General features: G+C 40.6%; 1 protein-coding gene across 5 annotated transcripts in view; it reads right to left on the bottom strand.

Moving 5' to 3' along the window:
• il15ra (interleukin 15 receptor subunit alpha) overlaps positions 1-22,877 on the bottom strand; it is a 33,063-nt gene extending 10,186 nt beyond the window's left edge. For 3 of the 5 annotated variants that reach the window (XM_079623624.1, XM_079623623.1, XM_079623625.1), the window contains exons 1-2: positions 22,529-22,877; positions 5,419-5,607 (exon numbers count right to left, since the gene is read on the bottom strand). In XM_079623624.1, coding sequence (XP_079479750.1) covers positions 5,419-5,607; positions 22,529-22,598 — 259 coding nt within the window. In that variant the 5' untranslated portion in view covers positions 22,599-22,877. The remainder of the gene's footprint in view (positions 1-5,418; positions 5,608-22,528) is intronic. The other 2 variants (XM_079623626.1, XM_079623627.1) reach the window with 2 other exon arrangements.
• Positions 22,878-23,673: the final 796 nt, after the last annotated feature.

Raw genomic sequence — 23,673 nt, 5'->3', positions numbered from 1 at the left:
GAATCTCTACTGCCCACCTAATTACTCTCCTGACTTCTTAGCAAAAGCATTTTTAGGATTCACAGAAATATCGTCATCTGTAGCTTTAGTAGGGGGTGACTTTAACTGCTTGCTCAACCCCGTAATCGATAGGCATCCCTCACGTAGCTCTGCTTTAACGAGCCAGGCCAGTGCCCTATCCGCGATATGTGATGAGATGAGCTTTCTTGATGTGTGGCGAACTTTACACCCAACCGACAAACAATTTACATTTTACTCCCCCCCCCCCCCTCATAAATGCCACACTCGTATAGATTATTTATTTGTCCCGAAATCCCTCATACAATATGTCTCATCTTGTGAGATTGGGAACATTGTTGTTAGTGACCATGCTATGGTATGTCTGAAATTGACTACTGTTGGACATTTTGCAGGAAGTAGGCGATGGAGATTTGATTCGTGCCTTCTAAGAGATGAGAAATTTGTGTCCTATATGACCAGTGAATTTAAAATCTTTATGGATATAAATTTGCAGTCCACTGAAGACTCCTCTCTACTTTGGGAGACTTCTAAAACATATATCAGAGGTTTAGTAATTGGCTATTCTGCCTCTAAGAAACGTAGGCAATTGGAGCACCAGTCAAAGCTTGAGAAAGAATTAAAGGATATTAAAAGAACGTTAACTTCATCATCTGACCCATTATTATTACAAAATAAATGCGATTTACAAGCCGCATTAGACGCTTTGTTAACTTTGTTAATGCACCTATTACTAAAAATGAGGCCTTGTTAGCACTTAAAACATTACAGTCAGGGAAGGCTCCCGGGCCAGATGGCTTGACTGGCGATTTTTATAAAGAGTTCCACCACGTGCTGTTGGAACCTTTTTTGGCTATGTTAGAGCATTCTTTTACATCCGGCTCTCTGCCTCAATCTTTGAGAGAGGCAGACATCACAGTTATCCTTAAAAAGGGCAAGAACGCAGATCACTGTTCTAATTACAGGCCTATCGCTTTGTTAAACCAGGATCTTAAGTTACTTTCTAAGATACTAGCGCTCCGACTGGAAAAAGTTTTACCTGTCATAATCAAGGAAGACCAGACGGGATTTATCAAAGGGAGAAACTCTAGCCACAATGTAAGAAGGCTCTTAAATATTATCAATATATGTCAAACTCAGAATATCGAAAGTCTAATCATCTCACTGGATGCGGAGAAGGCCTTCGACCGTGTCGAGTGGCCTTATCTTCATCATATTTTACATAAATTTAATTTAGGAGAAACATTTATAAGGTGGATTAAATTGCTGTATAATAACCCCTTAGCTTCAGTTATCACTAATGGTTGTAGGTCTAACAGTTTCTCACTTTACCGCTCGACGCGCCAAGGCTGTCCTCTCAGCCCCTCCCTATTTGCCCTGGCGATTGAGCCTCTGGCTGCGGCCGTCAGGCAAGACTTATTAATAAAAGGAATTGGCACTGGGGACACTCAACATAAAATCTCATTATACGCGGATGATATTTTATTATATATATATATATATCAGAACCAGCTTCAACTATTCCTCGTCTCATCAAACTAATTCACCAATTTGGAACGTTTTCGGGTTACAAAATAAACTTTTCTAAATCTCTTGCGATGCCTCTGGGGGCCCTCAGAGGAAGGACTAACTCTCTTGTACCTTTTCCATTTCGTTGGTCCCTGTCTGGTTTTGTGTATCTCGGTATTCATATCACCCCTATGTTTCACCAATTGTTTAAAGCTAACTTTACTCCTCTACTAGATGTCATAAAAAGAGATTTACATAGGTGGTGCTCTCTTCCCTTATCTTTGCTTGGTAGGGTATCTATTCTTAAGATGAACGTTCTTCCTAGATTACTGTACCCCTTACAGATGATTCCCTTACTACTTTCAAACAAAGTACTGAAGCTACTTAATAGCTGGTTGAGTGAATTTATATGGAATAAAAGAAAACCCAGGCTTAAATTCTCAAAGTTACAGTTACCTACGTCAAAAGGGGGGGTGGATGTACCTAACTTCAGATTGTATCAACTAGCATCACATTTGAGGTTTGTAGCCGAATGGGTGAAGGAGGATCCCACCTCTGTCTGGTTATGTCTAGAAAAGTTTCATATTCACTGTTCATTGCTCGGTCTTTTGTCCTGTAAGAATATAAAATCTGTTAGGGCTTTGTGCAATAACAATCCTATAGTTGTCAATACTGTTAAAGCATGGTTTGCAGTGCGTAAGTTGGAGGGAAGATCTTTACTGACTCCTTTGCTTTCCCCAATACAAGGAAACCCTGACTTCGAGCCAGGCATGACAGATGTAGGTTATGATATTTGGACACGCCAAGGAATTAAAAAGATGTGTGATTTGTTTGTGGGATCCTCCTTATCTTCATTTGAACAAATTCAGGCTAAATATAGCCTCCCTGGCTCTCATTTTTTTAGATATCTCCAAGTTCGAGATTTTATATTTAAAAAAACTACATTTGCTTCTGAAGCCTCTTTATCTCTAATAGAGAAATTACTGCTCAAAGGTCCAGTTAAGAAGGTGATTACTTCTTTTTATAATGTGCTTAATCAGACATCTGTCATACTGGCAGTCTCAGATGTAGCACTAACATGGCAAACTGATTTGGGCGTAGCTATTGACAAGGAGAAGTGGGAGGTCATTTGTAACCAAACAAAACGGATATCTGTCTGTAATCGCGCCAGGTTGTTACAGTTTAAGATTATTCACAGACTGCAAATATCTCCTAGCAAAAGACATAAAATGTATCCTCAAACCTCTCCTGATTGCCTTAAATGCAAATTAGCGGTGGGTACATATACTCATTGTGTCTGGTACTGTCCTAAAATTCAGTTATACTGGCAAGAGGTCCTGAAAGATATGAGCGCTAAATTTGGAACTGCTTTGTCCTGTGATCCTGTCTCGCTGCTCTTGGGATATAGAGACAGTAAAATCAGTCCTGGTTCAGGCAGACTATATGATATCCTCACCTATGCTGCACGCAAGAATATTTTCCTGTCATGGATCAGCGACAAACCACCTTCTAAAACATCTTGGCATAAACTCATCATGGAACTTTTTCCTTTGGAATACTTAACTTGCCTTCTTCATTCCACAAAAGGACGATTCTTAAATATTTGGACTCCTTATCTTCGCTTTACCAACTCTACCGTTGCATCTATATTGAATCGCATCGCTATAGATTAACCAGTTTTATTTTTATTGTGTCTTATGTTATGAATATTGTCCAGATCTATGTTGTGCTGAGCTTTGTTCTTTGTTTTGTCTGTTAAATTTAAATTTGTTCAAAAGAAAATAAAAAACATTTGAAAAAAAAAAAAAGAAAAAAAAAAGATCTTAATTTGTGTTTCGAAGATGCAGCGTATCAGAGCACAAATGAAAGCTGATGCTCTCCGTATGTTTTTCTGTCGTCTCCGGTCACATTCATACGTAATTTGCGCACACATATTTTGCCCATTAGGCCGAAAGATCTGAAAAAACAAACAAACATGCATTTACCCGCCCATATACGCTCCCCTCGAAGAAATCAGGACAGAAGTGGTTGAAAGTGGACAAAAGAGACAGATTAAAACACCAGGTGTAATCGCTTATGTGTCTCCCTCATCCACTTGTGATCCGATCAACCAAAACGCATCTTAATACCAGGTGTAAACAGAGCTTTAGGTTGTTGCTAAAGCCAAAGACTTTTGACTCTGTTAGTGAAAAAATTAGCCAATCAAAATCTAGTATTTTACTTTCAGTGGTTAAGAGTGTTGAGAAAAATACATTGCAGAGGAGGCTAGCCACCCTTGGTAAGTCAACCAATCATTGTAGAGATGTAAATTGAACTGTTACCCCTGATAATGTACCAGATACCTTAACTATGGAGAGTGGAGATATTGAATATTTGATCACCAACAAATTAACCAAGCTACCATTCGATCATCAGCTACATATTTAAAAAAATGAAAGAAAACTCCATGCCTAAATTGGATATAAGCTACAGCCATCAGCTTCACTAAACAGCCGAACGTGTTCTTTTAACACGGACATTTAAAGCGACAGAAGGTTGAATTTTTGCTTCAAGTGATAGGCTAGGTAAGTGAAATGATATTTATATTATTTTGCTGTATATGTGTCATTTTCTGTACATGTTCTGTCTAAAAGTAAACCACTTTAAAGGTGCAGTATGTGAGATTGACAACTAGTGGTTGAAATGGGTAATGCAGTCCAAATTTAAAATATTGAAGAGAATTGTTCCCCCGCCCCCTCCAGCTCAGACTCGACGCTAACGCGGGTTGCCAGATTGAGGACACGCAACAGGAACGAGCGCAATTGACAATGGAAGGCGAGGAGGACTTGCCAGACCAAAACAAGAACAAACATTCTGACACGGAACGCACATTTAAAATAATATAATTTTAATTTTAATAATAGTAAAATAGCTGGCTGTATCATTGTTTTTCAGAGAAATTAGTATGTGAACTCAGCATGTTTCCTAAATATCTGCAAACATATGGTATTTTTATGCTTTAGTATAGTCTATAGCCCCTTTCACACAGTGCGTTGATCCTGGGAAATTGCCGCGAAATTGCCAGAGTGCCTTCTGTGTGAACGCAAACACGTCCCGGGATTGATGCCGGGTTGGGGACCTGGTAACATTGCCGGGGATCAGTCCCGGAACGCGCCCTGTGTGAACAAAAGCCAGGATCAATGCCGTAAGGGGTGTGTCGTAGTGATGACGCACGTGTCATCGCGCGACTCTGTTGCACTTAGAAGAAAGTTTGTGTTCGTCATCAACAAAGAAATAACGAAAAAATGTCTGCAAACTGGAACAAAGCAGAGACCAGGCAGCTCCTCATTATCTGCGTTGAAGCTGAGATCGTTCGCCAGCTTTGTGGAACGGTACGCGATGCATTAGTGTACATGTTTCCGACGCATACGCTACACGTCTCATCCTGACGTCACATGTCTTTACGGGATCTTACCGGGATGTGTGTGAACGCACTCACAGATCCCGGAAAATCACAGGCAGTGTGAATGAACCAAAATCAAAAGATCTGTGTATTTTCTTGAATCTCTGTGTGAAAGGGGCTAAAAACAACAAAAAATCCTTGTGCAACCTCTATTTAAAAAACCATCAGCCGCCACAGCTTAAGGTTGGAATACACTGCATTTTTGCACAGATTTCTCCCAGATTTCAGTCTAACGGACTCAACAATAGTTGCCGAAATTCAGACCCAGTCTGTAGATTTTGGGCAGTCAGAGTTGACAGATTTAGCAGAAAACTGTGTAGCGTATGATGGGCACAGACTCTGATACTACTTTGATAATTCAGTGGCTTTAATTATTAATTTACCAAAACGACTAACACAAAAAAAGTTAGCAGGAATCCATTGAGTAATGCAACAAGCAAGAATCTTACGTATGCACTCGAGGGGAAGGTTGGTATGCCAGGATATGACGCCATTATTGTCTTCGCAGGAGATCAGGTTGGATGTTCCTGCTTTCCTCACGTAGCCCTCTGCACACTGAATGCGCATTTTCGTATTAACTGTATATTTCCCAATAATAAGAACCGCGTTGTGTGTCTTATTCCAGAGTCCACAGAAACCTGAGACAAAGTAGGAATAATGTCAAAAAATATCACGCATGCAAAACAAAGAAACTCATAGATAACATCCAATTAATCATTATTGCATTTATATCATAAATAATTGATTCTCTGTAATGTTCACAAGTCAAGATGCACAATTCATCTGTTAACAGAAAATACCAGTGACTTTATGGCACAGTTTCTCTATTTTTTAAGGAAGAGTTTTGAGCTTGGAATAGAGTGGAACATTTGACATCATCTCTCCTTCACATATTAGTGCTACAAAAAAGGAAAAATGGTAAATGGAAAAACTGAAAGAAAGACCGAAAATGGACTTTGACCCAATGGAAACTGTATTCAAAACATGACTATCTTATAAAAATGAGTTTACATAATAAATCACATTTTGGAATTCAACACAGCTTTCTGGCATCAGGTAAGTGAATACCGAAAGTCAGAGTTGTACACTGTGTACACATTTCTTCACCGATTTTTTGGTGACCTGGTTACAATGTAATGCACTGGGGCAGGCAGCATTATCCCAGCCTTTAGGGAAATTTTGGTACTCTCTCATTTCACATGTGGAGAAGTCATTTACATCAAAGTCGTAAAGCCATGTAGCAAAAATCAGCCCAATATTGTAAGGTTGAACTGTAACCTCTGTGTGTTTTTCAGACTTTGCTTTGGTTCGTGTAAAAACAGTGGTTTTACGAACTGGTGCACACCAGAGAAACAAACCTGAGTACATTTGAGGGGGAAAAAAGGGGTCAATTTGTGATCTTAGCTCTTCCTGGTCACATGGAAAATATGTTATTACGTTTTACTTGATGGTTACACTACATGGCATGACATCAAAATCTAAAAAAAAAAAAAAAAAAAGTTTGTATAAATCACATGAAACCAACTTGAAGTCTGAAAACAACATACGGTTCAGAGGAAGGTCATGATAAAACAAAATAATTGTGATACAAAAACCCTTGAGCACATTTTGCTGTGCAAAAACTCGCCAGTACATTTTTGGACAAGACAGTGCACATAGCTGTTAAAAAAGGAGAGAATAAAGTTACACTTTGGAGGGGTATGTTATTCCTCCTCTAATGGAATGAGGAAACAGCGAAACACTATTTATAATCATTTATCACCCACCTACACATAATTAAAAACAGCCCTGAAACACAATCACTTCAAAATAGTGCGTATCTCGCTAGTGTTTAGTGAATTGGAAACAAGCCTACATTTTTGACAACATAACCAATATTCAAAAGGATACAGTACTGTGTGGGGGAGCACTTGTGCAATGGTGCTTTCGCAATCTGTCGAACCCATCTTGAACCACTATGCAACACCACTCCTAGAAATGCACTTTCCAGCTCAAACTGAGTATCAGAATGGGGAAGTGATTTTGAACGTGGAATGGTTGTCGGTGCCAGACAGGCTGGACTGAGTATTTAAGAAACTGCTGATCTCCTAGGATTTTCACACACAACCGTATGGTTTACAGAGAATGGTCAGAAAAAGAGAAAATATCCATTGAGCGGCAGTTCTGTTGGTGAAAATGTCTTGTTGATGCCAGAGGTCAGAGGAGAATGACCAGACTGGTTCGAGTTGATAGAAACGCAACAGTAACTCAAATAACCCCTCATCACAACAGAGGTCTGCAGCAGAAGAGCCTCTCTGAACACACAATACTGTATGTCGAACCATGAAGCAGAAGGGCTACAGCAGCAGAAGATCCCCCGGTCCCACTCCTGTCCGCTGAGAACAGGCTACAATTCACACGGGCTCACCAAAATTGGTCAATGGAAGATTGGAAAAACGTCGCCTGGTCTGATGAGTCTTTTCTGCTGCAACATTCAGATGGTAGGGTGAGAATTTGGTGTAAACAACATGAAAGGATGAATCCATCCTGCCTTGAATCGACGGTTCAGGCTGGTTCTGCAGTAATGGTGTGAGGGATATTTTTTGGCACTGTTTGGGCCCCTTTTAGTACCAATTAATGAATCGTACAAAATGCCTCAGTCTACCTAAGTATTGTTGGTGACCATGTCTATCCCTTTATGACCACAGTGTACTGCATCTTCTGATGGATACTTCCAGCAGGATAATGCATGTCACAAAGCTCAAATCATCTCAAACTGGTTTCTTGAAAATGACAATAAACTGATGGAAAGACCTTGACGTTGTCTACATTTCATCTGTTCTTACTGTTCCTATGCATTTTATGGTTTGCTATTTTCATATTTCCTGTTTTAGCTGAGTGGGCATAGCGTTAAAGAATGTGCGAACTGGAGGGAGGCGCTCATTTTAGCCATTTATGGAAATGTTTGTGCAAATGTATGTGTTGGTTTTATTTGGTCCCATTAATTGTATTGACTCGTTTTAACTCTTGTTCTTAACAATTTTGTGTATTTATTTATTAATCATGCTGAGGCAAGAGTTAATTTTCTTTTAAAAAAATGGTACGCTCCAATTAGTAAGTGGGAAAATGTGTATTTAAGGCAGCCGTCACTGGTGGAAGTGGATTAGAAGACGGATCATGGTTTTTGAGGGAATTTGAACAAGGTTATTGTAGCACTGCTTGAGCCAGTCCTCAATAGATGAAGAGGAGAGTTTGTACGGTTTTTAGTACATAACAGTTCTAGTTTTTAGACTGCTTTTATTGATAACCTGTTTTATTTCTACTTTTAAAGTCGGCATGAAATCAAAATTGACCCTATTTACTTTGTTAGCGGATATTACTAGTCTTGTGGTGAACAATTAATCCGTGCAAGTTAATACACAGAAAAACATTGTTTGCCGTGGTTATCTTTAATCAAAGTCTGGAAAGTTACTTCCGGGTCTGGAATGGTTATTTTTCTGATGACGTAGGTTTGACGGCTTGGGTTGCTTAAACGCTTAACCACTCAAGCCGTTACTCTGCTATGGGCGAGAGATGGAGAGGAGGAGCGCTGAAGTAAAACCCTGCCCTCTGTTCAATATTCCGTTTCATTCGGAAATGCGTCACAACACTTGAGAAAAGTCGTTTGCTACTTCCGGTTCACGCAGACGTTAACCATTTGCACATTTGCTTGTAATAAACATCTTTTTGGATGCCAATGCCTCTCCTACGTTTACATCTTGGTGCGATTCTCCTTTTGACCCCTCTGTTCACACAGGAAGTTCACTAAACTCAAATGGCCTCCGCAGTCACTAAATCGCAATCCAATAGAGGACCTTTGGGATCTGGTGGAGCCAGAGATTCACATCATGGATCTGCAGCTGACAAATCTGCAGCAACTGTGTGATGCTATCATATCAATATGGACCAAAATCTTTGAGGAATGAGCAAGTAGTTGAATCTATGCCACGAAGACAGTTGAAGGCAAAAATGGTGTCCAACCCGATACTAGCAAGTGTACCTAATAAAGATGCCGGTGAGTGTATACATTGTTTTACATCAAGGGTACAAATACATGATGGGATGTCTAAAGTGTATAAATATTGACTTCATGGATTTACTTTTTCATCCTCGCAAGTAGTTGCCCTAAGAATCCTCACCTTAACTCTTACGAACATGAACAACAGTGATAGATGGACCTCACAGTGGCGCAAAAAGTGGGTATGCGCTATATGCGCCGCATAGGGGCGCAGCACCAGGGGGGGCGCCAAAGCGATGGTAAAAAAATAAATATATATATATATATATATTTTTTTTTTATATATTTTTTTTATATATATATATATATATTTTGCGGGTTTTTTCTATATGTGAGCTGTTGTTGTGCGTTTCTAAATAATTTCTGCATTTCCTCAATGTTATAATAACCCTCAGGCTAGAGTAGGCGTCCATCATAGAATTTTGACATAGAAGAAAGAGGGGGGGGGGGTAATATCGCGAGAGGGCGGGGGCGCTGTGAGCGCTGAGCGAGCAGGTACGAGTAGCAGTGTTGCCAGACGTACGATAATTATCGTATTTGTACGATAATTTTGACCTCTGTACGATGTACGATCAATAATGAAAAAAATCCCATAATGTACGATAATTTCAGAATTGCCCGCAAATTAGTTAAAAAATCTCCCGGAATCTAGATCGAGCAAGCAAGAGCGCGCATGTGTAGCGCGCGCACAGCAGAGAAAGGGAGCGAGAGACCTTGCGTGTGTGTGCTATCAGAGAATGTCTAATAAGGGGAGAAGGTTCACTCTCGCTACACTTCCGGCTTCTGACTGGTTGCAGTTCCACTCTGATTCCATATGAGGGCGCTCACAGGACGAGTGCAGAATGAATGGAGGTCTATGGAGCTAGCTATACCCCTCAAAATCCACTTTTCTCAAGATATAATTTTTTGTCTAGTAATTTGAATGTTGTATTCGAAAGGAGATGCAAAGAAATTGCACATTGCTGGGTGTTAGATTTTTTAGAGTCACTTATTTGCTTTAAAAAGTCTTTCAAAATGTCAATGACGTCATACACATCGTACGACCAGAGATACTGCTTTACGGCAATCCTTCAGTCACTGTGGTGCTTTCGCGCTCTGCACTTTATTTTCTTTCGAGGCATCGCCAGCACAGCGGACACAGGTAAACACACGTGATAGAAGAGTTTCTGCTAGAATACATTCTGGTCCCGCTTCGGATGCCATGATGCCATCAAGCGGTATCTCTGGTCGTAACCAGTCCTTCACTGACCAATCAGCGTTCATTAGCAGAATGCTAGCGTGTTATGGGTGTGACGGATGTTTATATTCATAGTGTATATTAACAATGTAAATTAATGTTTCACTAATAATCCTTCTTGTCAGTTTTTATTTACTTTATATTATTTTGTTTAAAAAGACATAATAATTTAGTTTTGAACATTTATCAGTATTATTTCGGAAAAAGTTGATTAATTGTACTGGCGTCATGACGTCATTTCTGTTCTACCCGCGCTGCGTCCTCTGTCTGCTTTGAGCGCGCTGAGGAGAGGTAAGCAGCTAGCGGTGCTCTTCAATATAAAGTGTTAAAGTTTCCAGAAGTTGGATTGAGTACATAATGTTTACGTATATTCATGTTAAGAGTGTTAGAAATGTATTACGAAGTGTTTTATGCATGGATGGATTGAATATTATAGCTTTATAGCTGAGTACAGCGGTTTGAGTGTATGTGTGTGCGTCGACTGAATGCGGTGATTTTGGCCGATCAATTAATTGGACTTTGATCTGTGCAGGTGATAAAATCACAGAAGCAAGCATTTCATGCTGTACTCTCTTTATTCCATCCAGGTATGGCTCACATTTGTTCATTGTGACAATTTATTAATTGTTGTGACCATTTATTTTCCTTAAATATTGTTTGTAATGTGTTTTCATCCATTTTATTGTAAATTTGATTATTTACTGTCATTGTGATGTGCTCGGTCTGCTTTGAGCGCGCTGAGGAGAGGTGATAAAATCACAGAAGCAAGCATTTCATGCTGTACTCTCTTTATTCCATCCAGCACCATCTACATGCTCCAAGAAAAATAAATTCTTCCGATTAGCAGCAGATCCAGTTGTCCCGTGTCTCCCTTCAGCTACACAACACAACGCAGATCGTAATTGGTGGTCAGAATTGGACCGGTTACAGTGGTGCCGTGACCCGGATGAAGATCAGCTCGTCTTCCAGGATCTTCATCCAAGGATCAATGCCGTTTGGTCGCCGGTGGATGCTGCACTTCACTCAAGGTTTCAATGAACAGTGACACGAATAGGTTCATTTTTGCTGAACGGGACATTTCACTATAATTAGCGCCAGTACTTTTACTTTTTTACTTTAAGTATCCATTTGTTGTGTTGGCGCTTAAATGTTTTTTTACATTTGGGGTTTACATTACTCATTGTTTGGTGACCTGTATGTTAAAGAGGAATGATGGCACATGGTTACAATCCAGACAGTTTTAATGCTGATAGCAACATGTCAGATTCAGGTTTTGGGAGAGGTAGACTTTTCAGTGACCGTACATTCACACCTGTTGCAGGGAGGGGTAATGTAGACCGAACATCACCTGAACTTTGTTCCACTCGGGTAACTGAACAAACACCTAGTCAGTTACGGGGTAATCCATTATCAGTCTGCCCAGACTTAAGTGATCCAGCATGGTATAACCTTATTACACACATTGCTCAGGAAGTGGGAACGAGTATAATTTCTGCCCAAGGTGGGGTAGCGTATGGGGAAAGAGATGCCAGCAATGCACAGACTCAACGTTTAGGTGCAGGTCAGTCATTCTCAGAGGCACCCTCACTAAATTTGACAGGAGTTAAACTAGTCATGCAGTCTGAAGCAAAAGAGCCCCCTGTCTTTCGAGGGGATGGAACAGATAAGTTCAGTGTGCATGAGTGGGAGGATTTGATGGACACTTACCTGCGGAAAAGAGGCATACCAATGTTGGAGCACCATCATGAAATCCTTTCAAGGCTGATGGGTAAAGCCAAAGACATTGTTAGAATTACCCTTCGCAGTAACACTTCCCTAAGACCCTCTGAGAACCCCAAAGTGATATTTGATATTCTGAAACAGCATTTCAGCGAGGTCAGATATTCCTACATGCCTTTAGCTGATTTCTATGGCACAGTGCCTGTCGCCGGAGAAAACCCAGTTGAATATTGGGTCCGGTTAAATAAGGCTGTGGATGTTGCAGAGGAGGCTCTAACTAGGCTTGGGCGAAAGATGGATAATCCATGCCAGGAGGCAGCCATGATGTTTGTCAAACACTGCCCGGACCCAACTCTGTCAGCCATTTTCCGCTTGAAAGCACCAGATAAGTGGACAGCGAGTGAGGTACAAGAGCATCTTGACAGATATCAGACTGAGCAAAAGGAACAGTTGTCGATCAAATCCAAGCGTAACTTTGCTGTGAGAAACGTTACAACTCATACCCAGTCATCTGTGGAGTGTGAGGTCGCCACCAGTGGTTTTCCTGTTGTGTCACCTGATAATGTTAATGCAAGCACCCCATCTCATCCACAGAATGATGATAACTGCATGAAGACCCTCATTGGTTTACTTGATCGTGCTCTTTCTCAGAATAGTCAAGCAGAGATGAGGTGCCCTCGGCCAAGCCAACCCCCTGTGAGAGCATGTAAGGTATGCCATTCCTCTGAGCATTCAACTTTAGCACACTGTCGACGACAACGACTTTGTCTTGCCTGTTTCAAACCTGGTCACATAAAGAGGGATTGTGCCAATATCCAACCCAGCGATCGCAATCAGTTTGCACAGCCACGCCAAGGTTCACCGACTTTAAAATAGTCAGCCCACACCTGGAGAGGGGACGTGTGGGTAGGGTGGAGCAAACCCTCGAAGATGCTGATCTTATGCAAGTTTATGAAAGTGCCTGTGCTCAAGCTCCTGTGGAAGTTAAAGTGATTGCACAGAATATGCAAACCCTTGAAGTGTTTGATCAATTGTTTTATGCTCCCGTCTGTGTCAACGACAAATTCCAGATGATGGGAATGTTGGACTCCGGATCTATGGCATGTACTTTCAGTGAAGCAGTAGAGAGCAGGATGCTGAGTGAGGATGTGTTGCCAAAGCCCACACCATTGTCACAAGAAATAATGTTAATAGGGTGTGGAGGTAAAGCAACTAAGCCAAAATGCATGTATGAAGTTGAGCTGAAAGTGTATGGAGAGAGATGTTTGGTACCTGTTCTAGTTGTGCCTGGACAAAGGGACGACTTGATCATTGGTACCAACGTGATTAAGTTCCTCATGCACAGGATGAAGATCAGTGATGATTACTGGAGGATCGTGTCTAACAGTGTCTCAGAGCCATCTTCATCATGTGAACAATTCCTGGATATCATGGCAAATACTTGCCGCTGGAGAGGTGGAGATCCACCTGACAAGGTTGGGACTGTCAAGCTTCAGCAGTCGGTCACCCTAATGGCCAAAAAAGAGCACCTTGTTTGGGGGAGGCTGCCGAGTAATACTGCCATGTCACCAGGGAGTACAGTGATTGTGGAGGCCACTTCTTCCAGATCCATGCCACGGGACATCATCGTTGGGCGAGTTGTTACACCGTTGTGGGGAGATCGTTGGGTTCCTCTAAAAGTTACCAACCTTTCAGACAAACCAGTCACCCTAAAAAGAAACCGTAAGCTTGCAGATGTGTTCCCATGTCTGGCTGTGGAAGATTTTGAGCTGTTGCAGGGTTTCAGTCATGTACAACTGCCCACATCCGGGAATTCTTGTCAACTTGGTGCCACAGCGGATCTTAAACAAAGACTAAAGGACATAGGGCTCGGTGACGTCGACATTGACACATGTTCTGTCAAGGATGCAGCAAGAGAAAAGCTTGTTCAGCTGCTTGAGAATTACAATGATGTATTTTCGAAGCATGCTCTGGATTGTGGGGAAGTCAGCGGTTTTGTCCATCGCATCCGCTTGACAGACGAGCGTCCATTCCGACTGCCATACCGTCGAGTACCACCCGCTCACTACCAAAAATTACGCCAAGTTCTCTCAGAAATGGAAGAGCAAGGAATAATTCGAAAATCAGTGAGCGAGTATGCTTCGCCTTTAGTTCTAGTATGGAAGAAAGACGGCGGTTTGAGGATTTGTACGGACTTTAGATGGCTGAACGCCAGGACCATTAAGGATGCACACCCACTCCCACACCAGTCGGACTGTCTGGTTGCCTTGGGTGGAAACACTCTCTTCAGTACTATGGACTTAACGTCAGGTTTTTATAACATCCCCATGGCTGAAGAAGATAAAAAGTACACAGCGTTTACTACTCCAGTAGGACTTCATGAGTACAACAGGATGCCTCAAGGGTTGTGCAATAGCCCAGCATCGTTTATGCGCATGATGTTGAGTATCTTTGGAGACCTGAATTTTAGTAGTCTGCTGTGTTACTTAGACGACCTACTGGTGTTTGCGCCTGATGAGAATGCAGCTCTGGAGCGTTTGGAGGTAGTATTCCAACGATTGAGGAGCCACAATCTCAAGTTAAGTCCAAAAAAGTGCCATCTGATGCGGGCATCCGTTAAATTTTTAGGTCACATCATTGATGGAAATGGTGTTTCTGTTGATCCTTCAAAGGTTGAGGCCATAGTCAAGCTGTCAAAAGCTGACCTCATGGAAGAAGATGGGTGTACTCCATCTGTGAAGAGGATTAAGTCTGTTTTGGGAATGATCCTTTATTACCAGCACTTCATCCCAAATTGCTCCTCCGTAGCTAACAGCTGGACAGAAAAAGAGGGCAAAGTTCAGAACCGAGGCTAAGGCAGGCACATACAGGAAGCTCAAGCCAACTGACTGGACTTTAGAGTGTGATGTTTCCCTTTCTAATCTGAAAGAGAGCCTACTGCATAGTGTGGTCTTAGCACATCCCGACTTTTCGCTTCCATTAATCTTGTCAATTGATGCTTCTCTGGATGGACTGGGGGCTGTGTTATCACAAATACCAGCAAGCGAGGAGAAAGCTCGTCCCATTGCATTCGCAAGCAAGTCCCTAAGTAACTCTCAGAAGAGATATCCGGCACACAAACTCGAGTTTTTAGCCTTAAAGTGGAGCGTGTGTGAGAAATTCAGTCATTGGCTAAAGGGCCACACGTTCACTGTATGGACGGACAATAACCCGCTCACTTATATTCTAACCAAGGCTAAACTTGATGCTTGTGAACAGCGCTGGGTGTCTAAGCTTGCTGCTTACACCTTTGACCTCAAACATATTGCTGGAAAGAAGAACACTGTGGCTGACGCTTTGAGCAGAGATCCTTTTGCAAAAACAATCAGTCACAGGCTCATCACAGAGCAATATGGCAGCTTACTCACTGAAGCTACAGGTGTAACTGAAGATGGAATTCAAGACACTTTTCGGTTACAAGTGAACAGTCTTCATGTGTTGCTTCAGCCGAATTCTGCAGCGTCCTGCGATCACACAGAAGTCGGAACTCATTTGAACCTCCATAATCAGTGGGAGACTGTAACTGAGCTGAGGGCTATGCAGGCAATTCAGGCTATTCAGAATGCTGTGCCGCTTGGGTATGACACAATTTCAGCAATCCCCCTTGAGGAGATCCAACATAGCCAAGAGTCATATCCAGTAATCTCAAAAATTATGCCCTACCTGAGTCAGAAAAAGCGACCATCAAGGCGAGAGAGGGCTGGAATGGATGCCAGGGCTCTGGTTCTTCTTAAGCAATGGGATCGGCTGAAGATTCAAGATGGAGTAGTCTATCGTGTCTCTAAAGATCCTCTAAGCAAGCACAAGAGGTTTCAACTTGTCCTTCCTTCTAGTCTTAAGATTGAAGCCTTAACTGGTGTACACGATCTTGCTGGACATCAGGGACAGTCAAGAACTCTCCAGCTAACTCGACAACGCTTTTTCTGGCCTAGAATGGAGCGTGACATAAGGGACTATGTCAAGTGTTGTCAGAGATGTATTTTGGCCAAAACACCAGAGCCATCTGCACGAGCCCCACTTGAGAGCATTAGAACTTCTACCCCTATGGAGTTAGTGTGTTTGGATTTTTGGAGTGCTGAAGACAGCAAGCAGCGTTCTGTAGACGTATTAGTTGTGACTGATCACTTCACAAAGTTGGCCCATGCCTTTCCGTGTGTAAACCAGAAGGCAAAACAAGTTGCAAAGAAGCTGTGGGATCACGTCTTTTGTGTTTATGGTTTTCCAACACGCATTCATACGGATCAAGGGACCAACTTTGAAAGTACCCTCATAGCAGAACTGCTCAAGCTGGCAGGTATTGAGAAATCCCACACTACAGCATACCACCCGATGGGAAACGGTGGGACAGAGCGGTTTAATCGGACTCTGGGCAGTATGCTTCGTTCTCTGCCTCTCAAGGAGAAGCACAAGTGGCCCGAGCAGATACAGACTCTGACATTCGCATATAATGCTACAGTACATGAGACCACTGGTTATGCCCCATTCCAGTTGATGTTTGGTCGCATCCCAAAGCTACCTGTTGATGTCATGTTTGGGCAGGTGTTGCATGACCCGGTGATTGTTGACCATGGCAGCTATGCGAAAACCCTAATGTCCTACCTGCATGAAGCAACTCGCATTGCTCAGAAACACACTGAAAAAGAGCAGAAAAAGCAGGCCAAGGGTTACAATCGTAAGGTCAAGGGCACATGTTTGAACATCGGAGACAGAGTGCTCCTTGCAAACAAGAGTGAAAGAGGAAAGAGAAAGCTTGCCGATAAGTGGGACCCAACTGTCTATACTGTAAAGGACCGGAACCTTCAAACAAACATATACAAACTGATTGACGAACAAGGCAAATCCAAAGTGGTGCATCGAAATCTGATTCTGGATATCAGCTTCCTACCTGTTGAATCACCTCAAGATGACAAGGACATGCAGTCTAATGCTGACAATATGGAGATTGAGTCTTGTGTGTCTGAGTTGTCGGACTCATTGGAAGAGGAGAGTTCTGATGATAGAACGAGGGCAGGGGTACTTGAAGGTCAAGATGATGTTCTGCAATCTGATCATTCAGTTCACAGTCGCAGAAGTGTCTGCGAACAAAATCCCAGTGAAAATGAGGCTGTTGGGGGTTCTGATGAAGTACCTGTCATAGAGACCGAATCTTCTGCTAGTAACCCTGACTCATTAACAGAAACTGTGAATGACACACATGATAGCAGTATTACTGATACACAAACACAAATTCCAACTGACACATTGGGTGTTAGGACCCGTGCAGGAAGGGTGGTCAAAAAAGTTAACCGGTTGATTGAGTCAATGGCACAGAGACCATTTTATGTTCAGAGAATGGGGTCATCTTTAGCAAAGAGATCAGGGTCATTTCTTTCTTTATTTTAAAAGGTATTGTTTCTATGAAAATACTGTGAACATGTGAATTTCATGAAGTGAAATACAGACCAGATTATTGGATGTTGTACAAGGCAGCATACTGTTCTAAGAATATCTGAGACTTGATCAACCTTGGATTTTTCTTAACCTGCAAAGCAGGTAACTTACTATGTTGAACTGCGAATGAGATTCGTTGAAAATCTGGTTCCGTTGGATCAATGTGTCCTTTGGTCAGGATATAAGTGAAATTCAGGAGGGGTGAATGTGACGGATGTTTATATTCATAGTGTATATTAACAATGTAAATTAATGTTTCACTAATAATCCTTCTTGTCAGTTTTTATTTACTTTATATTATTTTGTTTAAAAAGACATAATAATTTAGTTTTGAACATTTATCAGTATTATTTCGGAAAAAGTTGATTAATTGTACTGGCGTCATGACGTCATTTCTGTTCTACCCGCGCTGCGTCCTCTGTCTGCTTTGAGCGCGCTGAGGAGAGGTAAGCAGCTAGCGGTGCTCTTTCAATATAAAGTGTTAAAGTTTCCAGAAGTTGGATTGAGTACATAATGTTTACGTATATTCATGTTAAGAGTGTTAGAAATGTATTACGAAGTGTTTTATGCATGGATGGATTGAATATTATAGCTTTATAGCTGAGTACAGCGGTTTGAGTGTATGTGTGTGCGTCGACTGAATGCGGTGATTTTGGCCGATCAATTAATTGGACTTTGATCTGTGCAGGTGATAAAATCACAGAAGCAAGCATTTCATGCTGTACTCTCTTTATTCCATCCAGGTATGGCTCACATTTGTTCATTGTGACAATTTATTAATTGTTGTGACCATTTATTTTCCTTAAATATTGTTTGTAATGTGTTTTCATCCATTTTATTGTAAATTTGATTATTTACTGTCATTGTGATGTGCTCGGTCTGCTTTGAGCGCGCTGAGGAGAGGTGATAAAATCACAGAAGCAAGCATTTCATGCTGTACTCTCTTTATTCCATCCAGCACCATCTACATGCTCCAAGAAAAATAAATTCTTCCGATTAGCAGCAGATCCAGTTGTCCCGTGTCTCCCTTCAGCTACACAACACAACGCAGATCGTAATTGGTGGTCAGAATTGGACCGGTTACATGGGCAACAACAACTCAACCTGTAAGAAATCGAAAGGACATAAGTACTCGTTCATTCAATTTTCGACCTATAACCCATGTTGAACTTGCCAAACCTACAATCAAATCTGAGATTTCTCAACGGCAATCGGCTGAAAGGGACAAATTTAGCCGTCTAGCCCCATAGACTCCCATTCATTTTGCACTCGGGGGTGATCGCCCCCAGTGGAACTCTGGTGGAACTACAACCAAAATTCGGTACAATAGGACTTAATAGGGAGTGAACAGGCTCTCCGTAGACGGGCTCTGGTGCTAGTGTGCGTGTGTGCCTCACGAAGCGCATGTAAGGACCTATTTTTTCTACAGTCTATGGTAAGGACCCAACCAAGCGAATTATTCAGAAACCCCCCCCCCCCGTTTGAGAATTCTGCGCATGTTTTCCTCGTGTACGATCATTTTCTTCAAAATACGATAATTTTGAGCTTCTGGTACGATACTTGGACATTTCAAATCTGGCAACACTGACGAGTAGTGAGTTGTCGTCGAAAAAGATGGATAAAGTAAAAAAGCTTCCGGGGCTAAAAATAGAAAAAGAAAGAGGGAAAGAGGGAAAAAGGAGATGGCATGTCAATTGATGCGCCAGCAGCTAAACGAGTGGATGATGAAAGGCAACAGGAATTTAAAGTGTGGCATCCACGCATGTAGGCTACTGGCCATCGGGACTACCGGGAGATTCCCGGTGCTTTTTGGGCCGATACATCTAACACTTTTTTTTTGTCTTAACGGCCCATAAAACTCGTACACCGTTCGTTTTTTTCCGTTTTTTTTCTTTAATTGGCGACGCTGCAGTGAAAAAGTCAGTGTTTTTCTCTGACATTTTTCATGAAAAATGTCAGTAAAGACTTACAATCTCATCTTTTAATGTTGTTTTTAGTATTATTATATATTTTTTATTGATATTCATAATCAGAAGTAGGCTATTATGTATCTGTTTTATACTTTTTATACTTTTTATATACATTCATAATCATTTGTAATCATTGTGTTTTATGAATCATACTGTTCACATACTGTTTTGAATGCATATGTGTGAGAGAGAGATTTTGGGAGATTTTGAGTGTGTGCCTGGAATGTATGCAGTTTTTTTCTACATAGTATATACATCCTATGTTAATGGAAACCACATGTTTCAACATATAAGTACTGAAGCTCTTTAGGCAGAGAGAGAGAAATGACTGAGATGCATGAAGATCTTTTGCTGATCTGTTCTCTCCCTTATATCTTATATAAAATGGTAAAATAAATTAGATATCTTGGCAAAATCATTGGTGTCTGTTTCCATGAAATCAATTAACAAGGGGAAGCAAGATTTTTAAATCTACAGGCCCATTGGTTCTTTTCTTGATTGACACTGGGCTGGCCCAATCACAACTTTAATGTAAAGTATAGAAATTAGTACAAAACTAATTATGAAAGTTTCCTTTATTTTTCAGTGCATTTGTTTTACAATATATGGTATTACTATTATGGGATTCATATTATAACTATTATTATGTAATGTAGACAGACACTAACTAAAAGAGGTTTGCATTTTTCTTTGTTTAATTTGCACACTGAATATGGGTTGGAGCTTTTAATTTTGAACTATCAAAATGCACCAGATTGATGAATTTAACATTAAAAAGCACAACATTTTCTTACGGGGGGCATGTCCCCGAACCCCCCTAGAGGGACAGAGTTCAATTTTATTAATAAATGACAATTTTGTACTTATTTCATCTGTTCTCACATCACTCTCACATCACTCTCAATTGTTCCTCACTCTTTGCATTGGACACTTTTTTTTTCTTCTTTTGTTGTTGTACTTTTGTTTGGGGGGGGGGGGGGGGGGGGAGTGGGATTTATGATTATGCAAATCCTCATAATATGCGAATAATATGATTATGCAAATCCTCGCATAATCATAATTGCTTTGATTATGTTACACTGTTTTAAGAGTAAACTGAAGGAGATATAGTTTGTGATGATGCAACTGCCTGTGACAGATCAAAAACTCACCACACACACCCACACACCACATCCTTTATGCACATTTCTTATAATGTTAAGTCCAAAAAAAGCCTGCTCTGATGACGCCTTAACTCCTGAACATGAATAAGATCAAATGACAACCGTGCTATTCTCTGCTGCTGTTAATAACTCTAATAATAATTATAAATGAGTTAGGGTTCAGTGGGCGGAAATTCTTAAAGATGTGGGCTCAGCTATTTTGATTATTTTTAAATTTTGAACCACCAAGTAATTTCTGATTAACCTCAGTATAAGAAGAACCACTAGTTTAAAAAAAGATTTGTGAACAACTTGAATTTAGTTCTGTTTATCACACAAAGACATGGCTTCAGAAAACGAGTAATACACTCACCGACATCTTTATTATGTACACTCACTAATATCAGATTGGACCCCTTTTGCCTTCAGAACTGCCTTAATTCTTCATGGCAAAGATTTCTCAAAAAATATTGGTCTATGTTGCAATATAGTATCACGCAGTTTTACAGATTTGTCAGCTGCACATGTGCATGATGAGAATCTCCCATTCCACCACACCCAACGTTCCTTTATCAATTTGATTGAAATCAGCTGACTGTGGAGGCTATTTGAGTTTAATGAACTCACTGTCATGTTCAAGAAACCAGTTTGAGATTATTTGAGCTTTGTGACATGCATTATCGTGCTGGAAGTACTGTATATCCATCAGAAGATGAGTACACTGTGGTTATAAAGAGATGGGCACGGTCAGCAACAATACTCAGTTGGTTGTTGCATTTAAACGATGCTCAATTGGCACTAAGGGGCTCAAAGTGGGCCAAATAATATCCCTCACACCATTACTGCAGAACCAGCTGCCTGAACCGTTGATACAAAGTGGTATTGCTCCATGCTTTCATGTTGTTTATGCCAAATTCTGACCCTGAATGTCGCAGCAGAAATCGACACCATGTTTTTCCAATCTTCTATTGTCCAATTTTGGTGAGCCCGTATGAATTGTAACCTTTTTCTGTTCATTTTAGTTCAGTGCATTAACTAATGCTAACAAAAAATAAATAATTGAATAATGTATTGGTAAATGTTGATATTAACATTAACCAATATTAATCAATGCTGTAGAGGTTTTGTTCATTCTTAGTTCATGTTAACTAAAGTAGGCTAGTTAACTAATGAAACCCATTGTAACGTGTTCCCAAAAAAGACACATTTTCGGTACAACATAAACAATATTAGCATTCAGGTTTAAAAGAAAATTAGGAAAAGTGAACATTGGCACAAATTTCTTTATGGGGGGAACAATTAGCTTAATTCAAATACGTATTGTAATGTAACAATATAAACTTCCAATTTCTGAATAATTAGCTCAAGATCCCCAAAGTGTATAACTCAAATGTATAACTTTATACAAAACTGTACCACTTTTTTTCTATAAATTAATGAATAGCCTACATTATATTTTTCACTGAGACTAATCATAACACGAATGGTCACAGCCTAAAACCATTGCTGACTGCTTTGGATCAAATTCAGCAGTCTTTTAATCAGGCATTTACCCTCCCAATTCTTCCCAGTAGCCTATGGAAAAGGGACAATATTTAATAATAAATAAATAAATAAGCAAGCAAGCTGCAAATAATATAATTACTATAGGCTATCAATAAAGTTATCTAGGAGACTGCCACAATAATGAGTTTATCATATTTCAGTTAGAGTTTATTCTAGTGTCTTTTAAGACGTGGTTTCGGTTTTGTGTGTGTGTGTGTTTGTGTTTTTTTTTTTTTTTACTTGAAGGCCATGTGATGCACGAGCAATTAATGAAAAACGTTTTTTTTTTTTTAGCCAAGCAATTCAATTTAGTAGTGGAGTCCACAGTAACAAAGTAACGCTAATCCTCAACACAATAGATGCAATGACCAATGCAATAAAACTGTTCAGGTTTGCCAAACATAGAAATGTATTTGTCCCGCGTGATGTTCCTCAACTTACCGCTTGCTCTGGCAATAGTATTATGCTGATAAGCGGCCGTCATGAAAATCATTATAACCAGCATATGCATGTCCACTTGTCCCGGTGAATTCAGAATGATCGCAGACGTGTAAATCCTCACGAATGTGTATGAAATCGCACCGCCAGGCAGAGAGGTGCGACATTTGTGTGTGTGTGATAGGAAACGTCGCCCACACCATCTTTCACTTTCACTTTGAGGGCGCGCGCCTGTGCGAACTGATGCGCGGCTAAAGAGGAATTAGAGCTTGGCACTTAGGCTACGCTTTAAATAGACTTGAAGAGCGCACACAACTCCACAGTTATGCCGCTGTGTCACGACGCTCAGTGTAGGCCTACGTCTTTTCTATAGGTTAAATTTAAAGGACAAGTTCGGTATTTTACACTTAAAGCCCTGTTTACAGATCGTTTCTGATGAAATAGATCGGTTAAGATTAAAATTTGGACACATGCTGCTGTCCCGAGAATTTTAGGTTTATTTCCCCCCACCACCACCTACACCTACACAATGGCAGTCTGTGTGCACTGGAATAATCCTAAATCGGAAGCGAAATAAACCTAAAATTCTCGGGACAGGAGCATGTGTCCAAATTTTAATCTTAACCGTTGAGATACCTTCAATTTTTGAAGGCAGTTGATGTATCATTGTCTATCTATGATATCTCAGTATCTCGTGCGTTCTATTCCTTGACAGTTGAGCGAAAAAATAAAAATGGCATTTGAAATTGGGGCTGGTGGAGTAAATGTATATTTTTGACCAACTTTTTCCACTTTTTATGTAATTTCTATCGAGAAACAGTGGTAACGAAGGAAACGGTAAGCGCCGCCTACTGTCAGAGAGTGAATTTGCATTTTCATTCAGTTCTGTTTTTGTTTTGTGCAGCTAGCTTAATGTAGCATTATTATTTCACAAAAACAACTGCTCATGCTACATGTGTGCAGCATTTTTGTTTGGATCGTGATTAAAATGCAGTGTTTGCCTCGAGTGGTTCAACAGATCACACAACTGTATTGTTTTTTGTTTTACGGATCGGATCATTTTTCAGATCAGCAAGTAAATAAAGGGCAATATTTCAGGTGGCTACAAATAAGTTACAGGCCCTAGTTTGGCCTGTAATATAGCAAAT

Source organism: Phoxinus phoxinus (assembly GCF_949152265.1).
Source record: "Phoxinus phoxinus genome assembly, chromosome: 9".
Classification (NCBI taxonomy): Eukaryota; Metazoa; Chordata; class Actinopteri; order Cypriniformes; family Leuciscidae; genus Phoxinus; species Phoxinus phoxinus.
The sequence above is the reverse complement of the archived record's forward strand: the minus strand, read 5'-3'. Positions and strand labels throughout refer to the sequence as shown.